This window comes from Cotesia typhae, unplaced genomic scaffold, assembly GCF_013202065.1.
Source record: "Cotesia typhae breed Kobodo isofemale line unplaced genomic scaffold, CoteBio_Ctyphae contig_48, whole genome shotgun sequence".
Lineage (NCBI taxonomy): Eukaryota > Metazoa > Arthropoda > Insecta > Hymenoptera > Braconidae > Cotesia > Cotesia typhae.
This window is the reverse complement of record NW_027423756.1, coordinates 732,672-753,398: the sequence shown is the minus strand read 5'-3', so window position 1 is coordinate 753,398 and position 20,727 is coordinate 732,672. Positions and strand designations below refer to the sequence as shown.

The 20,727-nt window shown below is 33.6% G+C and overlaps 3 protein-coding genes across 6 annotated transcripts in view; all 3 read left to right on the top strand.

Moving 5' to 3' along the window:
• The window catches only part of Vps50 (vacuolar protein sorting 50), an 83,572-nt gene extending 82,537 nt beyond the window's left edge, over nt 1-1,035 (top strand). For all 4 annotated transcript variants that reach the window (XM_074247057.1, XM_074247056.1, XM_074247054.1 and 1 more), the window contains one exon: nt 743-1,035. The gene's annotated coding sequence lies outside the window, so the exon portion shown is untranslated. The remainder of the gene's footprint in view (nt 1-742) is intronic.
• An 18,128-nt stretch (nt 1,036-19,163) lies between these two features.
• LOC141529378 (uncharacterized protein F54H12.2-like) lies at nt 19,164-19,541 on the top strand. The gene has a single exon (XM_074245881.1). The coding sequence runs from the start codon at nt 19,164-19,166 to the stop codon at nt 19,539-19,541; it is 378 nt and encodes a 125-aa protein (XP_074101982.1).
• Nucleotides 19,542-19,655: 114 nt separating this feature from the next.
• On the top strand, nt 19,656-20,477 carry LOC141529377 (uncharacterized protein F54H12.2-like). The gene has a single exon (XM_074245880.1). The coding sequence runs from the start codon at nt 19,656-19,658 to the stop codon at nt 20,475-20,477; it is 822 nt and encodes a 273-aa protein (XP_074101981.1).
• Nucleotides 20,478-20,727: the final 250 nt, after the last annotated feature.

Sequence of the window (20,727 nt, the reverse complement as noted above, 5' to 3'; positions counted from 1 at the left end):
TACATACGATAATTACTCAATATCTCTTAATAAAAGTACCTCAACTAATCAGAAATGTGTTATCCGCTCGATCTTTCGTGGATGATACAATTTTGAGTTGGCTTTGTCCTCTTGTGACCTTTACGATAATCTTCACAATATAAAATTGACAGTTAAATGCATGATTCAATCTCTGAAGTCACTCAAATAACTCTTGTTAGAACCCATGAGTTCTAACATGTCTTCTCAAACAATTTAAAACCTCCTAATAACAAAGCATGTGTGAAGCCCAGAGGTAGGCTATTCAGGACCTATCACATAGGACTGAATCGACTCTGGCACCTCTCAAGCCCAGAAGTAGGCTGTTTAGGACCTATCACATAGGGCTGAATCGACTCTGCCACCTCTCAAGCCCAGAGGTAGGCTGTTCAGGACCTATCACATAGGACTGAATCGACCCTGGCACCTCTCAAGCCCAGAGGTAAGCTGTTCAGGACCTATCACATAGAACTGAATCGACTCTGGCACCTCTCAAACCTTGAGGCATGCTGTTCAGGACCTACCGCATAGGCCTAAATCAACTCTAGCACTTCAATCTCCCTTCATCTCCTCTATCCAGAATTCTAAAGGAGCTCTCCCAGACATCTCAGCGCTGAAATCATATCTACCTAATTCTCATACAGTCCACTAAGTTTTCAAACCTATTACGCTCTCTCAGCCGACTTTGAAAACAATTCATTACTATGTGATATTCGATTCACAGAGAACGAGCCATTCAATTGAACGAGCCACCATCAGGTTTGCATGAGCATCCAGTCCGGTACCATTAGGGAAAGAGATCAACCTGCTATCAACGATAGGAGCTCACACTTGGGTCCCATCAACGCCACCTACTGGAACGCATCCAACCACAGCTCTCAACTAGACTTTTCTACAATTCGCATCTTGGATTCGCCAGCACCAGATAAATTTTATTATCACTGATTCTATTAATTAAAGTTTGTAAATAATCCGTTGTAATAAACGAAACCAACCAAATAAACTAATCAAAATGTATTCAAGCGGATAAATTGTCAATTAAGCCAAAAAACGGAATTTTAGCATGAGCGAATTGAAAGATATAAAAATGCGATACACTCAAAGCATGGTTGCGAAAGAAGATAATAATAATGCGACTTCTTCCTCGTCACCTTCCGAAGGCTGACTGCGCTCGTCAGCGGAGCGGTTGATAGGTGCGGCTCGTGACCTCAGGGGTCCCCCAGGGGCGAAATCATCGCAGCTGGACCTATTCACGAAAGAATGTTAAATTCTAAAATTTTCGATGAATAATGAAGTATATTGACTTAAATTATTGATAAGTTACAATAATGTATTTCGTTCTATTATTAATTAATTAATTTTTTTCTCTTCTATTTGGCCCTCTGTAACTCAACGTTTTGGTTGAGTTTAAGAAAAAATGGACATTAACAATTTTGTAGAGAATTAAATTTTCTGTAAGGTAGTTAGGAGCGAAATTGAAAATAAATTTTATTCATCTAGTCATTTTAAAAAAGAAAAAAAAAAAGAAATTTCACAATGTGATTTAAATAAAAAAAAGGAGACCTCCCTTGCGCCAGTTCAATTTTTAAGATATTGAGTTTAAACTTGAGAATTTTTTTTATATTGAAGAAACTTTCTAGATATCATCGATACTGCAATTCTAGTGCGTCGTATCCCACATTTGGAGAAACTTACAGCAGACGGTATAAACGATTCATTTTTAACATCGATTTAATGAGATTCGAATGACAAATTATTTATGTAAAAATAGTAGTTGAAATATTTGACCTGTCCAATTTTAATATGACCTGCACAATATTGTCATGATTCCATTTTTCAAAAAAAAGTAAATTTGTCAAATTTTGTGGGATACGACGCATTATAAAAGCGTTATTTTGACACCGGCCAATATACAATTTGGTATTGAGAAGGATTTAGGAAGATTCACAAATTTGAATTCATATTAATGAATTACAAGCCAATGCAGAATCGGAAATGTGGAACTTTTTTATTATTGAAGAGGATTCAAGAAGATTATACTGTAAAAAAAACCGGTGTGAGTCCGGTGTTAAAATTACCGGTGTTAAATTTAACACCGAAATCGGTGTTATAATAACACCGATGTGACACCGTTAGCGGTGTAAATAATTTTTTCGGTGTTAAAACGGTGTTATAAATTTTCCGGTTGCATAAATTTATTTTAATTAACACAATATTTATAATCGAACCGTACATGTTTAATAATCGGAAATAAATCATAAAAAAAAATAATAAAATAGGAAGATATTGATATTTAAAAATTTTTTCACGTAAAAAAAGATATCCGTTTGATCGATTCAATGTTTGAAATATTTTTTTTCATAAGCAAGCGCCATATTTTAACACATTAAAATATTGATAAATTTGAATCTTGAAATGACAATAAGCTAATACATGAGTCGCTCTCTCCCCTTGGGAGCATTGAAATTAAAAATCGACTGAGTCCAATAGTATTAAAGTAATCTGGATTGATCGGTCCGTGTGCAGCACAGACATGGACTTTAATTAGATTTTTACCACTCATTATTAGTGACGTGATTCAGAAACCTGAAGTGAGTCAAATTTGGTACGTAATTACTTTACTGATACAAATTTTCTAATAGTGTTCTTTCCTTCGATAACTCATGGAAATATTGGTTATTTAAAAGGACTTATTGAAGATCATCACGCACTAGTCTTGTCTATATTTGGAATGAAGTTGACGCCTAAACATCACTTTATGCTCGACTACGCGACTGCCATTTTACTTATGGCACCTTTAATATATTTGTGGTGTATGAGGTTAGAAGCTAAGCTTAGTTACTTCAAAAACTTAATTTTTCTACACAAAAATTATATCAATGTTCCGTAAATGTTGGCCACCCAGCACCAAAAATTCATTTACTACAAATGGAATGAATTGAACGAAAATGACAATATTTTAAAACTCGGAAAAGAAAAATTTGAGAAGCTCGGAAATTTATTTGATACTATTCTATATAATGAAGCAAACTCTGATGAAACTTTAACTCTGAGCAGTGAAGTTTATGAAGTATCAGGGTTTGAATTTCACTTTACCTACAAGAAAAATTATTTCATTGCTTTATGTATCGATGACTTAACAGATTTACCAATTTACGGTGAAATTAAAAATATTTTCGTTGATGATAATAACACGGATCAACATGAAATTTGATTTTGATTGCAATGCATTAAATTTCGGTAGTTTAGGTCGTAATAAGACGGAAAAAAAATATATGGCATGAAAAACTTTGCTTTTATGCTTAGAAGACTGATTGAACGAAATTTTTAAAAATCTCGGATTTTAATTTTTGATTGAAAATAAAATTATTGAAATAAAAATGTTTATTATTTTTATTAAGTTTTACTATCAAATTAGCTTACAGAAAAGTGGAAAATAACTTAAAAGTGCACACTTTTACTTTTTCTTTATGTTCATAGCTACTTTCTCTCAATAAACCCCAAATATAGTCGCCCATCATGTTTTCATTGTATTGGCCTTGATAGCGTTGTTCAAAATTCATGATGTCCTGATGGAAACGTTCTCCTTGCTCTTCGGAATAGGCTCCCATATTGTTTTTAAATTTATCGAAATGAGCATGCAGCATATGTACTTTTAATGACATCCTGCAGCCCATGGCCTTAAAATTTGTAAGCATATCCTCAACCAACTTTTCGTAGTTTTCAGCTTTATTATTTCCTAAAAATCCAGAAACTACTGCTTTAAAACTGTTCCAACTTGCTTTTTGAGTACGATTCAGCAACGTTGGAAATTTTTCATCGGCGAAAATCTGTCTTATTTGCGGACCAACAAAAACCGCAGCTTTAACTTTTGCTTCCGATAACTTCGGAAAAAATTTTTTTAAGTATCCAAAAGCTTCTGAAGTTTCATCCAGTTTTTTAACAAATTGTTTCATCAACCCTAACTTAATGTGCAAAGGCGGCATTAACACCTTTTCCGCTTCAACAATCGGCTCAAATTTGACGTTCTGTTTTCCGACACACAATTCTGTTCTTACAGGCCATGACCGTTGAATATAGTGTTTAGAATCCGCTCTGCTATCCCACAAGCACAAATAACACGGATACTTTGTATATCCACCCTGTCGCCCCATTAAAAATCCCACCATTTTAAAATCTCCAATCAGCTCCCAGTTATACTCACGATACTTTAGAAATTCAAGCAAAATTTTGACACTTTAATAATTTTCTTTAAGATGTACTGAGTGAGCAATTGAAAGAGACGGAAATTTATTTCCGTTGTGCAATAGAACTGCTTTTAAACTTTTTGTAGAGCTGTCAATGAATAAACGCCATTCGCTAGGGACACAGGGTATGCCAATTGCTTCAAACATACCTTTAATGTCATTACAAAAACAAAGTCCATCTTCCTTCGTGAAAAACGTTGCAAACATTTCATGCCTAGTCCGCTGATCCGTGATCTTAACATCATCAAGCAAATTCCACTGTTTTAACCGAGAGCCTAGAAGCTCTGCTTTATTTTTTTGGCAAATTCAAATCTCTAATTAGATCGTTAAAATCTTCTGAAGTAATGAGATAGTGTTTTGGTTGTTCAGGTGTAGGCAAAAACTTATCGGAATTACTTTTATAAGAACTAAAAGATGAGCTACTTTTCTGCGATAATTTTTTTGGTGGCTCAGGTACTGGTCGTGTCAGGTCGTGAGCAATTGGAGCAGAAGAAGATTCGAGGTCAGGATATTTAATAGGTTTTGCATTTTTACCTCTACGTCTTTTACTCGGATTCACCATACAAAAGTAGCAGTCAGTAATATGGTCTTTTGGTTCTCGCCAAATCCTTGGTATTGCAAATTTCATAGACCTTTTCTCACCTCGATACCAACCTAAAAATATAAAAATAAAAATTAATATGTCTATTATTTTGGATTCATCGCTTAATTAAATAAAAATTGCTTACCTTCCAAACACCTTTCACAATAACTACAAGAAACATGTGGTGCCCATGTCTTATCGTGATTCCGTACAGGACAGTCAAAACATGCTTCATAGGCTTCACAGAGAACGTGAGATGTCTTTAGTTCATATTTCACGTCTCGAACTTTAATAAATTGACCACATATAAAACAAAAAGCATCAGCATCGTATTTGCACTTTCGTGACGACATTTTAAGTTATTCTGGGCTTGTAAATAACACCTGATGGTTGTTTATCACTCGGGTGCCATCTAGCGACACAGTGTAAACGTTAATACCCCACTCTCACCGCGCGGTCTTTTTAAAAATATTAAAATCAATTAAAATTTATGAAAAAATTGAAAAATGAGTATTATTATTATAACTATCACAAAAGCAAACTTTATACCGAAAAAAGATATTTTCTTTTCGTTTTTGTGCATAACTAACTGGAAAATAATAGTATAAACTTTAGGACAAAGAACGAAATTTTTTTTTGTAGAGTCGTGTTATATTTAATATGACTCTACTATCCATATCAATTACAAATTCTTTTAAGTTCGCCCCCCCCCTCTACCTATATTTTATAAGCTTCAATGATGGTGTTTTTTTCAAGAATTAGCTAATTGGCAACCTTTTTCATTAGAGTAATACTTTTTTATTGTTAAGCATTCCATTTTGCGAGTGACGTGTACAAGTAAAGACGTATTCTCAGCTTTTGGAGGTGTTTTTTCAATTATTCTTTCTCACTATTTTTTTTTTTTACTTTCTTATAAATATATGATTACTAGCTGTTACCCGCCCGCTTCGCTGGGCAATTATAGAATTGTATTTTTCGATCTAAACTTAAAATTTGATTAGAATATTGTTTTGACTTTCACAAATTCCAAATTTCATCGAATAAGCATATACCTTTTATCTATGAAATTATTCCAGCTAATATTCATTGTAACTTTCAATGTGCAATCACTATAATGTTTGCGTGGCCTTTTTTTCAAAAATGAATAATAATTGACACGAAGAAAAAAATTTGAAATGAGAATTTGGAGTCTATAGGAGCTATAGCTTGGAAATTAAAAATTTTTGATGTTAGCACCCACCTTCGCAAACCCCTGTGAGATGAGCTATCGTAAAATTTTCCCATGGACTTCTTCTACATCTCTCACAGAAGATTCCTACCAAATTTGGAGTCGATAGGAGCTATAGTTTAAAAACGGGAATTTTTTATTATTAACGCTCCTACAATCCTCTTTGGGGTAGAATATCGTAAAATTCGTTCATAAATTATTTTTTCATCATTTATTATAGAAAATTCCTACAAAATTTGGAGTCTGTAGGAGTTATAGCTTGGAAATTAAAAATTTTGATTGTTAATACTCACCCCCGCAACCCTCTGTGAGGTGAGATATAGTGAAATTTGTTTAGAGATTATTTCTACATCTCTTACAAAAGATTCCTACCAAAATTGGAGTTGATAGGAGCTACAGTTTAAAAACTGGAGTTTTTCATTGTTAACGCCCCCGCGAACCCCTTTGGGGGTGGAATTTTTTAAAATCTGTTCTTAGCTGACCTCTACAGGGCAAAAGTATAATTCCTACCAAATTTCAAGTTTCTAGGTCGGATGGTTCCCTAGATATCGTGATGAGTCAATCTATCTATAGAACAGCTCCTATATATATCACACACAATTTACCATTTTATTTTTAATCATTTAAATCAGTATAATCATTTAACAATATCAACATTAATATTTATGTTATATTTATCTGTTTTATGATATAATGGAGTTTATTCTTCATGATAATTTCAATACATATTAGCTATTTCAGTTATTAATGATTTAGCTATTCTTTCTTAAAAAAAGTATGATTATGAATTCCTACTGTCCCAACAATCAATCGATGAATATCCATGTATTTGCGTAACATTGTGTAGAATAATATAATACTGTTGAATAATAATTGTATAGAATATTAATATTTAGTAACTTTCTACTTTTATTCTAATCATTCCTATGAATTTAGTTTACAACCGAATTTATTATTACAATTTAATAATATATTCATTTATTCATTTTAACAGTTGTTTTAGCAATGGTAACCATTGCAACTGTGACCATGGCAACGGTAACCGTGGCAACGGTAACCATGGCAACGGTATCCATATCAACGGTAACCATGGCAACGGTTGATTAGCGTGGGTGGTTGCGCTGGGGGAGGGTGGGGGTGAGTTCTATAATTGACGGGTGCCACTTGATGGGTTTCTTAGATTGGCGAATCAAAATGACATTTTCTAAAAAAAAAAAAGAGAGAGAGATATAGGGAAGGGGGAAGAAGTCACGGGAGGGGAGGGGAAGAATGAGAGGGAGGTGAGGGAGTAGCATAAGTGATGGTAGACAAAAAATTCATTATAGCTAGGAATTGCGTAAAATCCGTTCTTAGTGAGCGTCTACATCACGAATGGAGTAAGTATGCTAAATTTCAAGTCAATCGGGCGAATAGTTTCGGAGATCTCGTGATGAGTGAGTGAGTGATATTTCGCTTATATATATATATAGATTATATTTTGTGAATTATTTATTCTAAGACCAGTTTTGTATTATCTTTTACTTGTATTACGCGTTAAGTTAATTTAGGTTTATGTTATATGTTCTTTATTACATGTTTTGTGTTATTGTTAACAATTTTCCAATTAGATTCGATATCTTATTCATTTATTTGATATCAACAATGGATAAGGAAATTTATTTAATTGGATTTCCCACAGACAGTATTGTTGGGCGTAAACTTCCAAATTTTAAGGAAACTTTGTCTTTGTTCTTTTACAATCACAAAGTTTTACAGTATAATATTAAAAAGAGTGCTTTCTCGACAGTAAACAAAGTTGATGAACAATGGAAAAAATATGGAATCCCGTTTGTGCTACTCAAAATTCCTTCAATAAGCTTTTAGAAATGTTTAAAATATGGAAAAATTTACAACGTAGTTTCCGTCGCAAAAAATCTCCTACTCAAATTATAAATGAAGATGCTTTTAAAATTAAGTTGAAAAGGATTTTTGACATTGCTCACAAGCATGCACTAAAAAATATAGGTGAAAATCAGAGGGAATTGTTGAGAGCACAAAAATTGCCAGATCGACAGGGTTTTTTCGATGAAAATCCTCAAAACTTGAATGAAAGTTGTGATGAAATAATGGAACTAGACGATGAAAGTATGTATTAAATTTAAATATAAGATAACAAATTTATATTGAGAAATTTTTCGAGTTTCGAATAGAATTTTTAATTATTTTGATGATTTCTTAATTAGATATTAATCATTCCTAATGATACAAATAGAGTTAAACGACTGACCAATTCCAAAACACAGTGACAGATTATACCCGAGAAAAAATGATCAGACCTGATCAAACATGAACAGGCATGAGTCTTCAGGTCTGGTCAGGCATGGTCTGGTCTGATCAGATCTGTTCATGTCTGACTCGATCAGGTTCAAAAAAAAAAACGTTGTACCTGTGGGGATTCGAACCGTAGACGCCGCGCTTTCCAGACTGTTACTTTACCTCTTGACCATATGACTTATCTTTACTGTAAAGGTATCTTTCTAACTACTTCAAGTAATTTAAATTTCATACATGATTTATCTTTACAGTTAAGGAAGTTAACTATGCCTAGTTTATTAATTATCAATAATTTCTTATATATCAGAGTTACTTGTTTAAAACGGCTACGTATTTCTTTTGCTCCATTAACATGTGGCTCTATGCACAGCAATAAAAAAAAATTTCTTTAAGGTTTATTCCAGAATTATAATTTTGTTGTTTTTTTTTAATTTTCCGCTGAAAATCTCAGATTTTCAAAAATCGGGAAGTTACTGTTTTCACCCCGTTATGCAAAAATCGAGTTTTCATCAGATCTCGACGTTTGAAAGTCACAGGAAGCTTCCCTCACTACCCCCGCGATGTTGTCACTATGTGTGTGTGTGTGTGTGTGTGTGTTCCCTGAAACTTAGATTTCCTGAGAATTTGAACCGATTTGGACGGATAGATTTTAAGAAATCTTGAAAAATCTCAAAAAAAATATGAAAAAAATCATTTTTGAGAGTGGGTTTTTTGGAATATCGTTGAAACGGCTCTATCGATTAACTTCAAAACCTAATCCGCCCTTAAACATGAAAAACCACGCCGATCGTTGCCAATCCGGTCAAAATCGGTTCATTCGTTCGAGAGATATCGTGAACGAATGAAAATCCAAAAAAGTGTTTTTTTGACATAACTCCGTCATTTCTGCTCGGATTGTTTTTGATGATGTAGAATAATTTTAGAAGTTAAAAAATCGCGTCGATCGCCACCAAAAATGTGGAAATCAGTTGATTGGTTCGAGCGATATCCTCGAGAAAATTTTTGGAAACAACTGTTTTTTTAATATAACTCCGACATTTTTTGGAATAAGTTTTAAACGGCTCAGTAGTTAGGGGCACGTATGGCGAGACACAACAAACCCCCACTCCTCGGCCACTGGCGCCAGACCTTTTCCGCTCCCCGCGGTGAGGGGTTTCCCCGTGTGAAGGAATTCCCTTGGTAAATTTTTTACCTGAAGTTTTTCCTGTAAGTGGGTAGGGGTTTTAGTATATGGGGTGATAAAGACGTATGTCATAAATTAGTGATGGCATGGGGTTAATGGGAAAAAGATGTAGGATGTATTTTTGAAGATCTGATGAGATTTTTTTTAAAATTGGTCGCAGCAGGGGGGTGTGAGGAGGGGGTTTTGGAGAAGTGTGATGTTTCTCGAAACGAGAAAAAATTTAACTTTTATTTGTGGTCTTATTTCGAGAGAGTACATTCCGTTTTTAACTTCTAATTACGATGGATCCCAACGGTTTTAGTGACTTCTTTGAGAACGAATGGTTTGGTGAAAATGTTTTACCTGAAATTTTGCCTGATTTAAATAATTATTTGGCGGATATTGACGGTAAGTTAATATATGAATAATTACTAGGCTTTTTAAAATAATTAGGCTCGCTAAATTTTTTATTTATTTTTAATTTAATGTCATTTTTAAAAAAGGGTATCTTCCAATTGAAAATCCAGTATTGTATGATGGTAGACAAATAGAAAACGATGATGATGATCAGATTGTTACACAATGGTTAGAATCAAATGAACTTCCCGAAAATTTGCCCGTTTTAAATAACGACCCTCTTTTGGCAGTGCAAAACGACGAAATTCAACAAAATCTCGATGAAGGTAAGTTTGAGGACGCAAAGATATTATTATAATTATTTTAGCGTTTTATTTAATAATGATTCTATTTTATAGGTAACATTCAAGTTGGTGGGGGAAACGAGCCTGCCGCAGAAGTAGAAAATAATATTGAGGAAAATGTGGTGGATAATATTAATGAAGTTGTTAATATGGATCAAGGAGAAGAACCCCGTGCTCTAATTCAACTCAATTATGGAAGACAGCGACTCCCTCGATTTTTAATGGATAATTTTGATATGGAATTTCGCATTGCAGACCCACCCGCGGGCCAAAACCCTATTACTTGGACTATGAAGGCGTTTAGAGAATTATACGATTGCATCATTGATGCGGGGAGACATGGGCATAACCGTTTCACGATGAGCTTCAGTTTTGAAGGTATAGAGAATATGCCTGCGTATCAAAGATTACGACAAATTGATGGATACACGTTCGAGGATCTATGGAACCTGGTTTCACAAATTAGTCAAAGTGCCGGAGGATTCAACGTAACAAATACGTTCCATATCAAGCTGTATATCATTGACGGTCTTGAAGGCAGAATGTGGACCCCTGCTGTTGATTTAATAAGACCAAATGGTGTAATGAATTTACGCAACAACGATGAATATTGTTTACCTAGAGCACTGGTAACGGCGATAGCGGGTCAAAAGAAGTTACTCAAAAAAGCATCAACAGGTCCACTGTATGACTATTATAAAATTATAAGGGATGGTAGAGGTGAAGAACAAAAAAATCGCGCAAAAGAATTGTCAAATTTTGCTGGTGTAGCGGTTCCTAATGAAGGATGTGGGCTCGAGGAAATAAAATCTTTCCAAAATTATTTAAAATACCAAGGAATGGCTATCATAGTGTACAGTTCTGAAAAAGATAATAGTGCAAAACTATACCCAATACTTTTTAATGGAACTGAACAAGTGATTGAAAGCTATGGAAGTGTGGAGATTACGCTACGAATCCTTTACTACCCACAGGTAAAGCATTTTGAGTATATATACACTGTTAAAGGTTTACAATCTGCTAGGCATTATTGTGAACAATGTTCAGTGAAGTATAAAAATCAGTACAGTCACAAAAACTGTCCATACTCTTGTACCAAATGCTATGCAAAAGGTACTTGCGATACAACTCAGCGTAAAATAACATGTGTCAAATGTAATCGGTTTTTCTATGGACAACAGTGTTACAATAATCATTTAGTCAAAGGCTCGTACGGAGGAAAAGAGCAAACTGTGTGTGATAACGAACAATTTTGTTTAACCTGCCATAAAATTATATTCCCGAGAAAGGCTTTACACAGTTGTGGGAAATTTTTGTGCTCTACGTGTAAAGAACTTTGCGAAGAAGGACATTTTTGTTTCATGACACCTGTGAAGTTACCTCAACCAACTAATCAGTGTGTAAAATTTGTGTATTATGATCTTGAGACTCGCCAAGATGATAAATTTCATGGCAGTGAAAAGATGAACATTCATGTACCAAATTTATGTGTCGTTCAACAAGTGTGTAATGTGTGTTGTGATATTGATGACCTCGAGTTGGGTAACACCAGACCTTGGTGTAATAATTGTGGGGTTTGTGAAACAATTTTTCATGGTGAAGACTGTGTAGAAAAATTTGTGGACTATATCTTAGAAATAAGTAAACCTAAGACTTGTAAAAAAGTGGTATGTATAGCACACAACGCTAAAGGTTTTGATGCACAGTTTATCCTCACGGAGTTGTTTAATAGACAGTTAAGTGATATTGATACGATCATAACCGGTACTAGTGTCACCTTAATTGAACTTAACAGTAAAAAAATTAAATTTATTAATAGTCTGAATTTCATTTCGGCACCATTGTCAGCTCTACCCAAATCATTTGGCTTCGAAGATAAAATGCGGAAAGGTTATTTTCCTCATTTTTCAACAGCAGAGCCAATCAAGATTACATCGGTGTAATGCCGGACAAGCAGTTCTACGGTTTCAACTCTATGTCTGAGAAATCTACACCTCCAAAGAAGTCGGAAAAGTAAGAATTTCTCGAATGGTATGAAAATAGAGTAAAGACAAATAATAATTTTAATTTTAAGGAGGAAATTCTCCATTATTGTAAATTAGATGTAAGTATTTTACGATTAGCATGTAGTAAATTTAGGAAGCTTATTCTTGACTGTGGTAATGTATGTCCTTTTACGGAATGTACAACAATCGCTTCAACATGTATGTTGTTTTACAGGCGAAATTATTTAAAGGAGAAGCAGATTGGTATTTTACCACGGTCAGGATATAGGTTAGCAGATAATCAATCACGGGTTGCTATTGAGTGGTTGACATGGTTAGAACATAGTCAAAATATTAAAATAATTCATGCGTTACGGGGCCGCGAAGTAATAATACCTGGTGGAATTAAACTCGATGGTTACAGAGAGGCTGAAGACGGACAAAAGTTTGCATATCAGTTTCATGGTTGTTTTTGGCATGGTTGTCCGAAATGTTATAAATCAAACAGATCTCGACCAACATTTAACAATAAAAAAAAAAACATTAAACATAGTAGTCATAATATTAGGTATGAAAATACCCAAATACAAGCTCAAAAAATTAAGAGTGGTGACTATAATTTGATTGAGATCTGGGAATGTGAATTTAATCATGAAAAAAAAACAATCCTGATCTGCAGGCCTTTCTCGCGTCTTCTGAAGTTATTTCGATTCAGCCACTTAACCCTAGAGATGCATTTTTGGTGGACGTACAGGTAATGCGAAAACGTACTATGATGTGAAACAAGATAATAATGGTAGAGATATTGAAAAAATCAAGTATGTGGACGTATGTTCCTTATATCCATGGGTCTTAAAAAGAGGTTATTTTCCGATAGGTCATCCAACGGTTTATGTTGGAAAAGAGTGTAATACCCTTTGTGTCAATAATGATATTTCAAAGGTAGAGGGATTAATTAAATGTAGAGTTTTACCTCCTTGTAATTTATTTCACCCAGTACTTCCTTATAGAGCTCATGGAAAATTATTTTTTCCTCTATAAAACATGTTGTGATAATTTAGTCCAAGAGGACTGTTATCACAATTGTGCGTCAGAGAGGGAACTATATGGTACATGGGTATCTTGTGAGCTCCGTAAGGCGGTTGAAAAGGGATATATTATATAGGAAATAGACGAGATTTGGTCTTATAACACTGTACGGTATATCCCTGGGGATGATAATAATACGGGTTTGTTTGTTGAATATATTAACACTTTCTTGAAAATTAAACAAAAAGCTTCAGGATGGCCTGTTCATTGCGTAGATGAACACTCGCGTCAAGAATATATCGATAATTATGAAGCTAGGGAGGGTATTACACTGGATGCCAATAAAATCGCTAAGAACCCGGGTCTAAGATCTCTAGCTAAGTTATTGTTTTGAATTCATTTTGGGGTAAGTTTGGGCAACGTGAAAACATGACGAAGAAATCAATTGTCAAAAATTACAGCGAATTGATAGACTTAGCTTTCAACCCTGAGATTGAAGTAACATCATTATTACCAGTAAATGATGAAACTGTTTTTGTTTCCTGGCAAAATAATTCTGAGTGTTATTCACCATCTGATCGTGCTAACGTTGTAATTGCTGCTTTCACTACCGCTCAAGCTCGCCTCAAATTATATAATTATTTAGATGTGTTGAACGAAAAAGTATTATATTATGATACTGATTCAGTCATATATGTAAGTGATGGTACGAATGACCTAGCTACTGGGGACTTTTTGGGTGACCTAACGGATGAATTAGAGAGTTTTGGAAAAGGTAGCTATATTTCCTCATTTGTATCAGGAGGCCCAAAATTTTATTCTTACGTCATTAAACATGAGGGTAAAACCAGTGAATGTTCTAAATTAAAAGGCGTTAAAATTAATGGGTCTACTGAAAAGTTAATTAATTATAATTCCATACGTTCTCTAGTAGTTGACCAGGAAAAAGAGTTTCTGGTATCCTATTCAGGTATACGGAGAGATAATTACCACCAGGTCATAACAAAGAAAGAAACGAAAATCATTAGAGTTACGGGCCCTAAAAGACGTAGAGAAGGAGAGGCTGATACTTATCCTTACGGGTATAAAAGTTCTCGTAACAACTAACTATGATTTTCGTTTTAATTTGTAAATATTTTTTGTAAATATTTTTTGTAATTTTTTCTTGGTAAATATTTCTTTGTAAATATTTTTTGTAATTTTCTTCTTTGTAAATATTTTTTTTTTTTTTTTAAAAATTTTTTCTTGTAAATTTTTGTAATTTTTTTTTTTGTAAATATTTTTTTTTTTTTTTTTTTAAAATTTTTTCTTGTAAATTTTTTGTTGTAAATATTTTGTGAAATTTTTTTGTAAATATTTTTTTTTTTTTGTAAAAATTTTTTCTTGTAATTATTTTTTGTAAAATTTTTTGTAAGAATTGTTTGTAACTTATAAAACTTTTTTTTTATTTATTTTAAATAAAACTAATAAAAAAAATTTGTTTCATTACTTAGATTAAGCTACTTCTTCCTATAAGTATCCTTGTAAGTCAAATTCTATTTCATAATTCAAAATGGATCCAAGGTGGAAACATCCATTTACTTCAATCATTTGCGGACCAACAGGATGTGGAAAAACTTTTTTTGTAAAACGTTTTTTAAAAGAAATTAGGGAAATTTGTGATATCAATTTTAGTAAAGTTATATTTTGCTACGCTGAGTGGCAGAAGGGTTATACAGAGTACGACAAGACATTTGTCGAATTTCGCGAAGGTTTGCCTCAGTCCAGTGATTTCGATGATAATTTACCTAAATTAGTAGTAATAAATGATTTAATGCGAGAATCTTTAAATGGTGATATTGTCGACTTATTTACTAAAAGCAGCCATCATAAAAATTTAAGTGTTATGTTTCTGTCGCAAAATTTATTCCACCAAGGAAAAGGTCAGCGAGATATATCTCTAAACACAAACTATATTGTAGTATTTAAAAACCCCCGGGACAGAGCACAGATCTTTCATTTGGTCCGACAGGTATATCCAGAAGACCCCAAGTTTTTACAAGAAGCTTATTTTGATGCTACATCAAAAGCACACGGCTACCTACTTTTAGATCTTAAGCAATCTACACCCGAAAATTGTAGGTACAGAACATGTATATTTCCATCAGATCAATATCATTATGTTTATATTCCGAAAAAATGTAATGATATAAAAGGAAATAACTCGCAAAATAATGTATCAGTTGTGCGTATGTAATGGGGGGAGAAAGGTCGTCAAGCAGTAATTCTGCTCATAAATCAATTGGTCGTAAAAATATAGCTCTACTTCAAGCTCTTCTGTATGCGTCACCAGCTCAGCGTCGTGCCATACTTCGTCACGCGAAAAAGGATTTAATTCAAGTTATATGCGAGTGTTGTTTGAATGTTTTCCACGGTAATATTCCTTTAAAAGAATCTGAAAAAAAGTTACTAGCTAAACACAAAGCTACTTTACGAAAACTGAGTAGCAAAAAAATAATATTTCAACAAAGAAGAAACTAATCAATCAAAAAGGAGGAGCATTTTTACCTATGCTTTTGGGTCCCTTACTCGGTGCTCTAGTGTCTAACCTAATCTAATAAATATGGAACATGTGAAAAGATGGTACTTATTCCGTATGAAGATATTGATAAATTAAAATCTGGAGTCAAATATTTCAACCAAGATTTAAATAACGTCACTAATCACTTTTTACCCACATCTCAAACCCCTGGTGATATACAAGCTCGCTTGGATGCTGAATTGACTAAAATTTTAAACACGAATTCATTAGATATTAATGATCGTGATAAATTAAAACAATACTCTGAAGTATTAAGACGTTATCTATTTTTTAAAAATAGAGAACACAATAACATTCCAGTGTTAGAAAAAGAAGTTGACAATAGTGAAGTTGTTCCTGATCTTACAGATTTCTCTAACATTAATAATAATCAGGATATTAGTACCGCAGTGGTAACAGATAATACTCAGCATAATAGATCATATCAAACTTCAGACATAATAACTGGTGTTCCGAAATCATATCAAGCATTGGCTAAAAATATTCTACGACATATTGAGTCTGTAGATGGTGACAGGAGATTAAACTGGGACAATAAAGGAAGTGTTACTTTGGATGGGCGTAAAATACCTGGTGGTAATATAGTTGATCTCATAAACGATGCTGTACGTCACCGAAAATCAGTAAAAGCTACTGGTAGAAACTTTTTTGCTGCGTATTTACAAGAAATAAATACTCCTCGAGAGTTTGTAGGAAATAGTAGTTTCTGGAATAAAGATGTAGTAAATATAAAAAGACTACCTCTCAATACATTTACACCTAAACGTACAAATAAAAGTAATATTTCATCGGAAAACTCACAAAGTTTTCAATCTCTTGCAAATAGTACTTTACAGAGTGGTGGTAATAAAAAACAGATGTATAAAAATTCATTCAAATGGCTACGACTATAGAAGAAACTCTTAAAAAAGAGTATTACAATCCGTCTAATCCTGTATCATACTCCGGAGCACGTAATTTAGTGGAAAAATTCAAAAAAAATATACCCGAAGAAAAAATAAATGAATGGTTAGCTGCTCAGGATACTTACACTAGACATAGACCTACACGGCGTAAATTTCTAAGGTTACATTATACTGTTTCAAATATAGATGATGTATGGGAGGCTGATCTTGTAGAAATAAAATCTTTAAAAACTTATAATGATGGTGTCTCATTTCTCCTTGTTGTAATAGATGTATTAAGTAAATATGTATGGGTTGAACCCTTATTAGATAAATCTGCCAAGTCTGTGATGCAAGGATTTAAAAATATTTTTGACCGAAGTAATGGACGTAAACCTTTCATGATCCAAACAGATAAAGGAAAGGAATTTGTAGCAGGTACTGTGCAAGAATACTTAAAATCAAAAGACATATACTATAGAACTGCACGAAACCCCGATGTAAAAGCAAGTGTAGTAGAACGTGTTAACAGAACTTTGAAAGAACGAATGTGGTGGTATTTTAGTCATCGGAAAACTTATAAATACATTGATATTTTACAACAATTAGTTGAGGCTTATAATCATACAAAACATAGCTCGATAAGGATGGAGCCTGCATCAGTAAATTTAGATAACGCTGGGGAGGTGTTTCGTAATATTCAAAAACGATATCCAGTGATAAAACTTCGAAAAAAACTCTTTAAATATAAGGTAAATGATTATGTACGGATCAGTAAATATAAGTCTACGTTCGAGAAAGGTTATGAGGCTGGTTATACTGAAGAAATTTTTCAAGTTACAGAAACTAAACTACGCCAAAATATTCCTACTTATGAATTAAAAGATTTAAATGGTGAAGAAATTGATGGTTTTTTATGAACAAGAAATAGTGCGAGTGATTAAGGATCTTGAAAAAGAAGAATTTCTGATTGAAAAAATCATTAAAACCAAAGGAAAAGGAAAAAATAAACAATATTTTGTAAAGTGGCAGGGATATCCAGACAAATTCAATTCTTGGGTTCTTGCATCGACAATATCAGAATGAATAAAACAGAATTTCTTATGGTTTTACCAAGTGATAGTAGTATGAATTATTTTCCGGACAACACGGCAGCTCATTACACAACAATGCTACCAGATCACATTAAATTGGAAGGGCAATGGGTAGTAGGACTAAAAGAAATACAGTTCCCTGCAAGTTTTTTCACATTCAGTCAAAAAAGAAGGAGGGCTGTATTTAGTTAGCGCTGGCCATGCCGGCTATGGAGTTCCTGATATATATTCAGATTTTTACTTACCCAGAGGACATTATACAGACCACAGGAAATTCATGTCCGCTTTGAATAACTTCCTGGTACTGCAGAACATTTTCACTTTAAAATAAATGATTCAGGATTTACCACTGTAAAAAGAATCTGTCAACCTCCGAAATGTAAAGATACCAGTCATCGTCTTCTGTTATCTTCAACTTTATTAGATATTTTAGGTTTTAACCACTATGACGATAGAACCAATCAAAGAGACTTTCTTTTAGGTACAAAAGGCAGTGATAGTTATGAATATATAAATGTAAGTGAAAGACCCTTCAGCTTGACAAGAGGGATACCCGATAGATTTTTCATTTATTGCGATATTTGTGCTCCATATGTAACTGGAGACATAAATTCATCGTTATTACGAGCAGTAACTTTAGAAACAAGTTTATATTCATACGGAATGACTATCACCAATAATTACGGCTCTCCTAATTATATACCCATTATATCGAATTCTTTTAGAACAATTGAAATAGATATAAGAAATAATAATGGTGATCCTATGCCATTTGAGTACGGACCTTTGAACCTGACACTTCACTTTAAGAGAATTGATTAAAAAATGTCTCATTACATTGAATACTATAATAATCAGGCGGGTGGAAGTTATAAAGAAAAATATAATAGATTTGGTAAAGTTTATGTCGGCTCTTATCAACATGGTCATGGAATAGGTGCTTTTCTGGGAGGACTCTTTCGCAGAGTAGTACCTTTTCGTGGAAAAGCAGCACGTCGAATAGGAAAAGAGGCTGTTCATACAGGGATGAATGTATTAAGCGATGTTGCAACGGGTCAAGTACCTTTCAAACAATCATTGGAACACAGACTTACAGAAACAGGGATGCGACTTAAAAGAAAGGCATCAGAAAAATTGGATGAGATGATGCGTGGGTCGGGGTATAAAAGCCAGCGAATACGTAGATTAACTCACAAAGTACATAACCGCGGAAGAGTGCGGAAGCGTAGTAGTAAGAAAAAAAAGGCCACCAAAAAGAGGAAAACTTCAAAACAAAATAAACGTAAAGTGAAAAAATCTAAGAAGCGTGACGTTTATGATATATTTAATTAATACAAAATGTCATTTTTACATTCTCACTCAGAGGAGTGTGCAAAATCTGAACTAGATTTATTCACACTACCTCCAACGCAAACAAGTATTGAACAATCGCAATGGACATATTACAACCCTATGGCATCTTTATCGGACGATACTCCGATAGAATTTGTTATACCTGGACACGGTGAAGAATACATTGACTTATCACATACTATGATAAAAATTAAAGCAAAAATTGTACAAAGTGATGGTACAGTTGTTGAAAATGATGTTGTGGGTCCAATAAATAATTTTTTACATTCAATGTTTAATCAAGTAGATGTCTTTTTCAATCAAAAATCATTTCACCACCTAATAATGCCTACGCTTATAGAGCTTATATTGAATCATGTTTAAATTATGGAGTCGATGCAAAAACTACTCATCTTAAAATGGCGTTGTGGAGTATGGATACATTAGGGGAATTTGATAGTGTAGAAAAGGATAAAAAATAAGGGTCTAAAAGATAGAATGACATTCACAACGAATGGAAAAGAGTTTGAAATGATGGGTCATTTACATTGTGATGTTTTTAATCAAGATAAATTTTTACTTAACGGAGTAGAAATGAGAATTCGTTTAGTTCGATCAAAAAACACATTTTGTCTTATGAATGGAAGTAAAAATAACTACATTGTCAAGATTTTGGAGGCTATGTTAATAACGAGAAGAGTGAAAATTAACCCGAGTATTTTAATAGCTCATGCAAGAACATTGGGTCAAACAACTGCAAAGTATCCGCTTACTAGAGTTGAAGTAAAATCGTTTGTTTTGTCCAAAGGAATACTTGGAAATACTATCGATAATTTGGTATTGGGCCAATTACCTAAAAGAATAATAGTTGGTTTTGTAGACAATAGAGCATACAACGGTTCCAAAACACATAATCCTTTCAATTTTCAAACTTTTTCATTAAACTATCTTTGTTTATACATCGATGGCCAACAAGTGTTGGGTAGGGCACTACAGCCGGAATTTGGTAAAGATAATTACTCTGAGGTAGAAGCATATAACACCTTATTTAGTGGAACGGGTGTACACTTCGGAAATACGGGGTCATGGATCACACGCTTAGATTATCAATATGGAAGCACTCTTTATGTTTTTGATTTAACACCAGACCTATCCGCAAATTTGGCTTCTCATTGGAATTTAGTTAAGAACGGAAGTCTCAGACTAGAAGTACGTTTTAGTAAAGCTCTTGAAGTTAATGTAAACTGCATTACATACTTAGAGTTTGATAACATTTTGGAAATTGATTCATCACGCCAGGTTATAGTAGATTATAATTAAAGAGAAATAGTGTATATTTTTATATAATGAGAGCAATATTTGGATTAGTGATGGCTTATCATCCGCTTCCTCGATTATTAGACAAAATTATTACTAGTAATTTTGACTAAAAGTATATAACTAAAAGTTTTAAGAAGATGAATCAGTATTCAGTGTGATACCTCGCTGTACAGACAATTTTATGGACCCTCTTCAATTAGTAAAACTTTTACCCTATACTGATGCAAGCGTTGGAGGAGTCTATCCATCA

Excerpts from the sequence above, each read along its gene's own strand:
- LOC141529377 (XM_074245880.1), top strand. The coding sequence starts at position 19,656 with ATGACATTCACAACGAATGGAAAAGAGTTTGAAATGATGGGTCATTTA.
- LOC141529378 (XM_074245881.1), top strand. The coding sequence starts at position 19,164 with ATGTCATTTTTACATTCTCACTCAGAGGAGTGTGCAAAATCTGAACTA.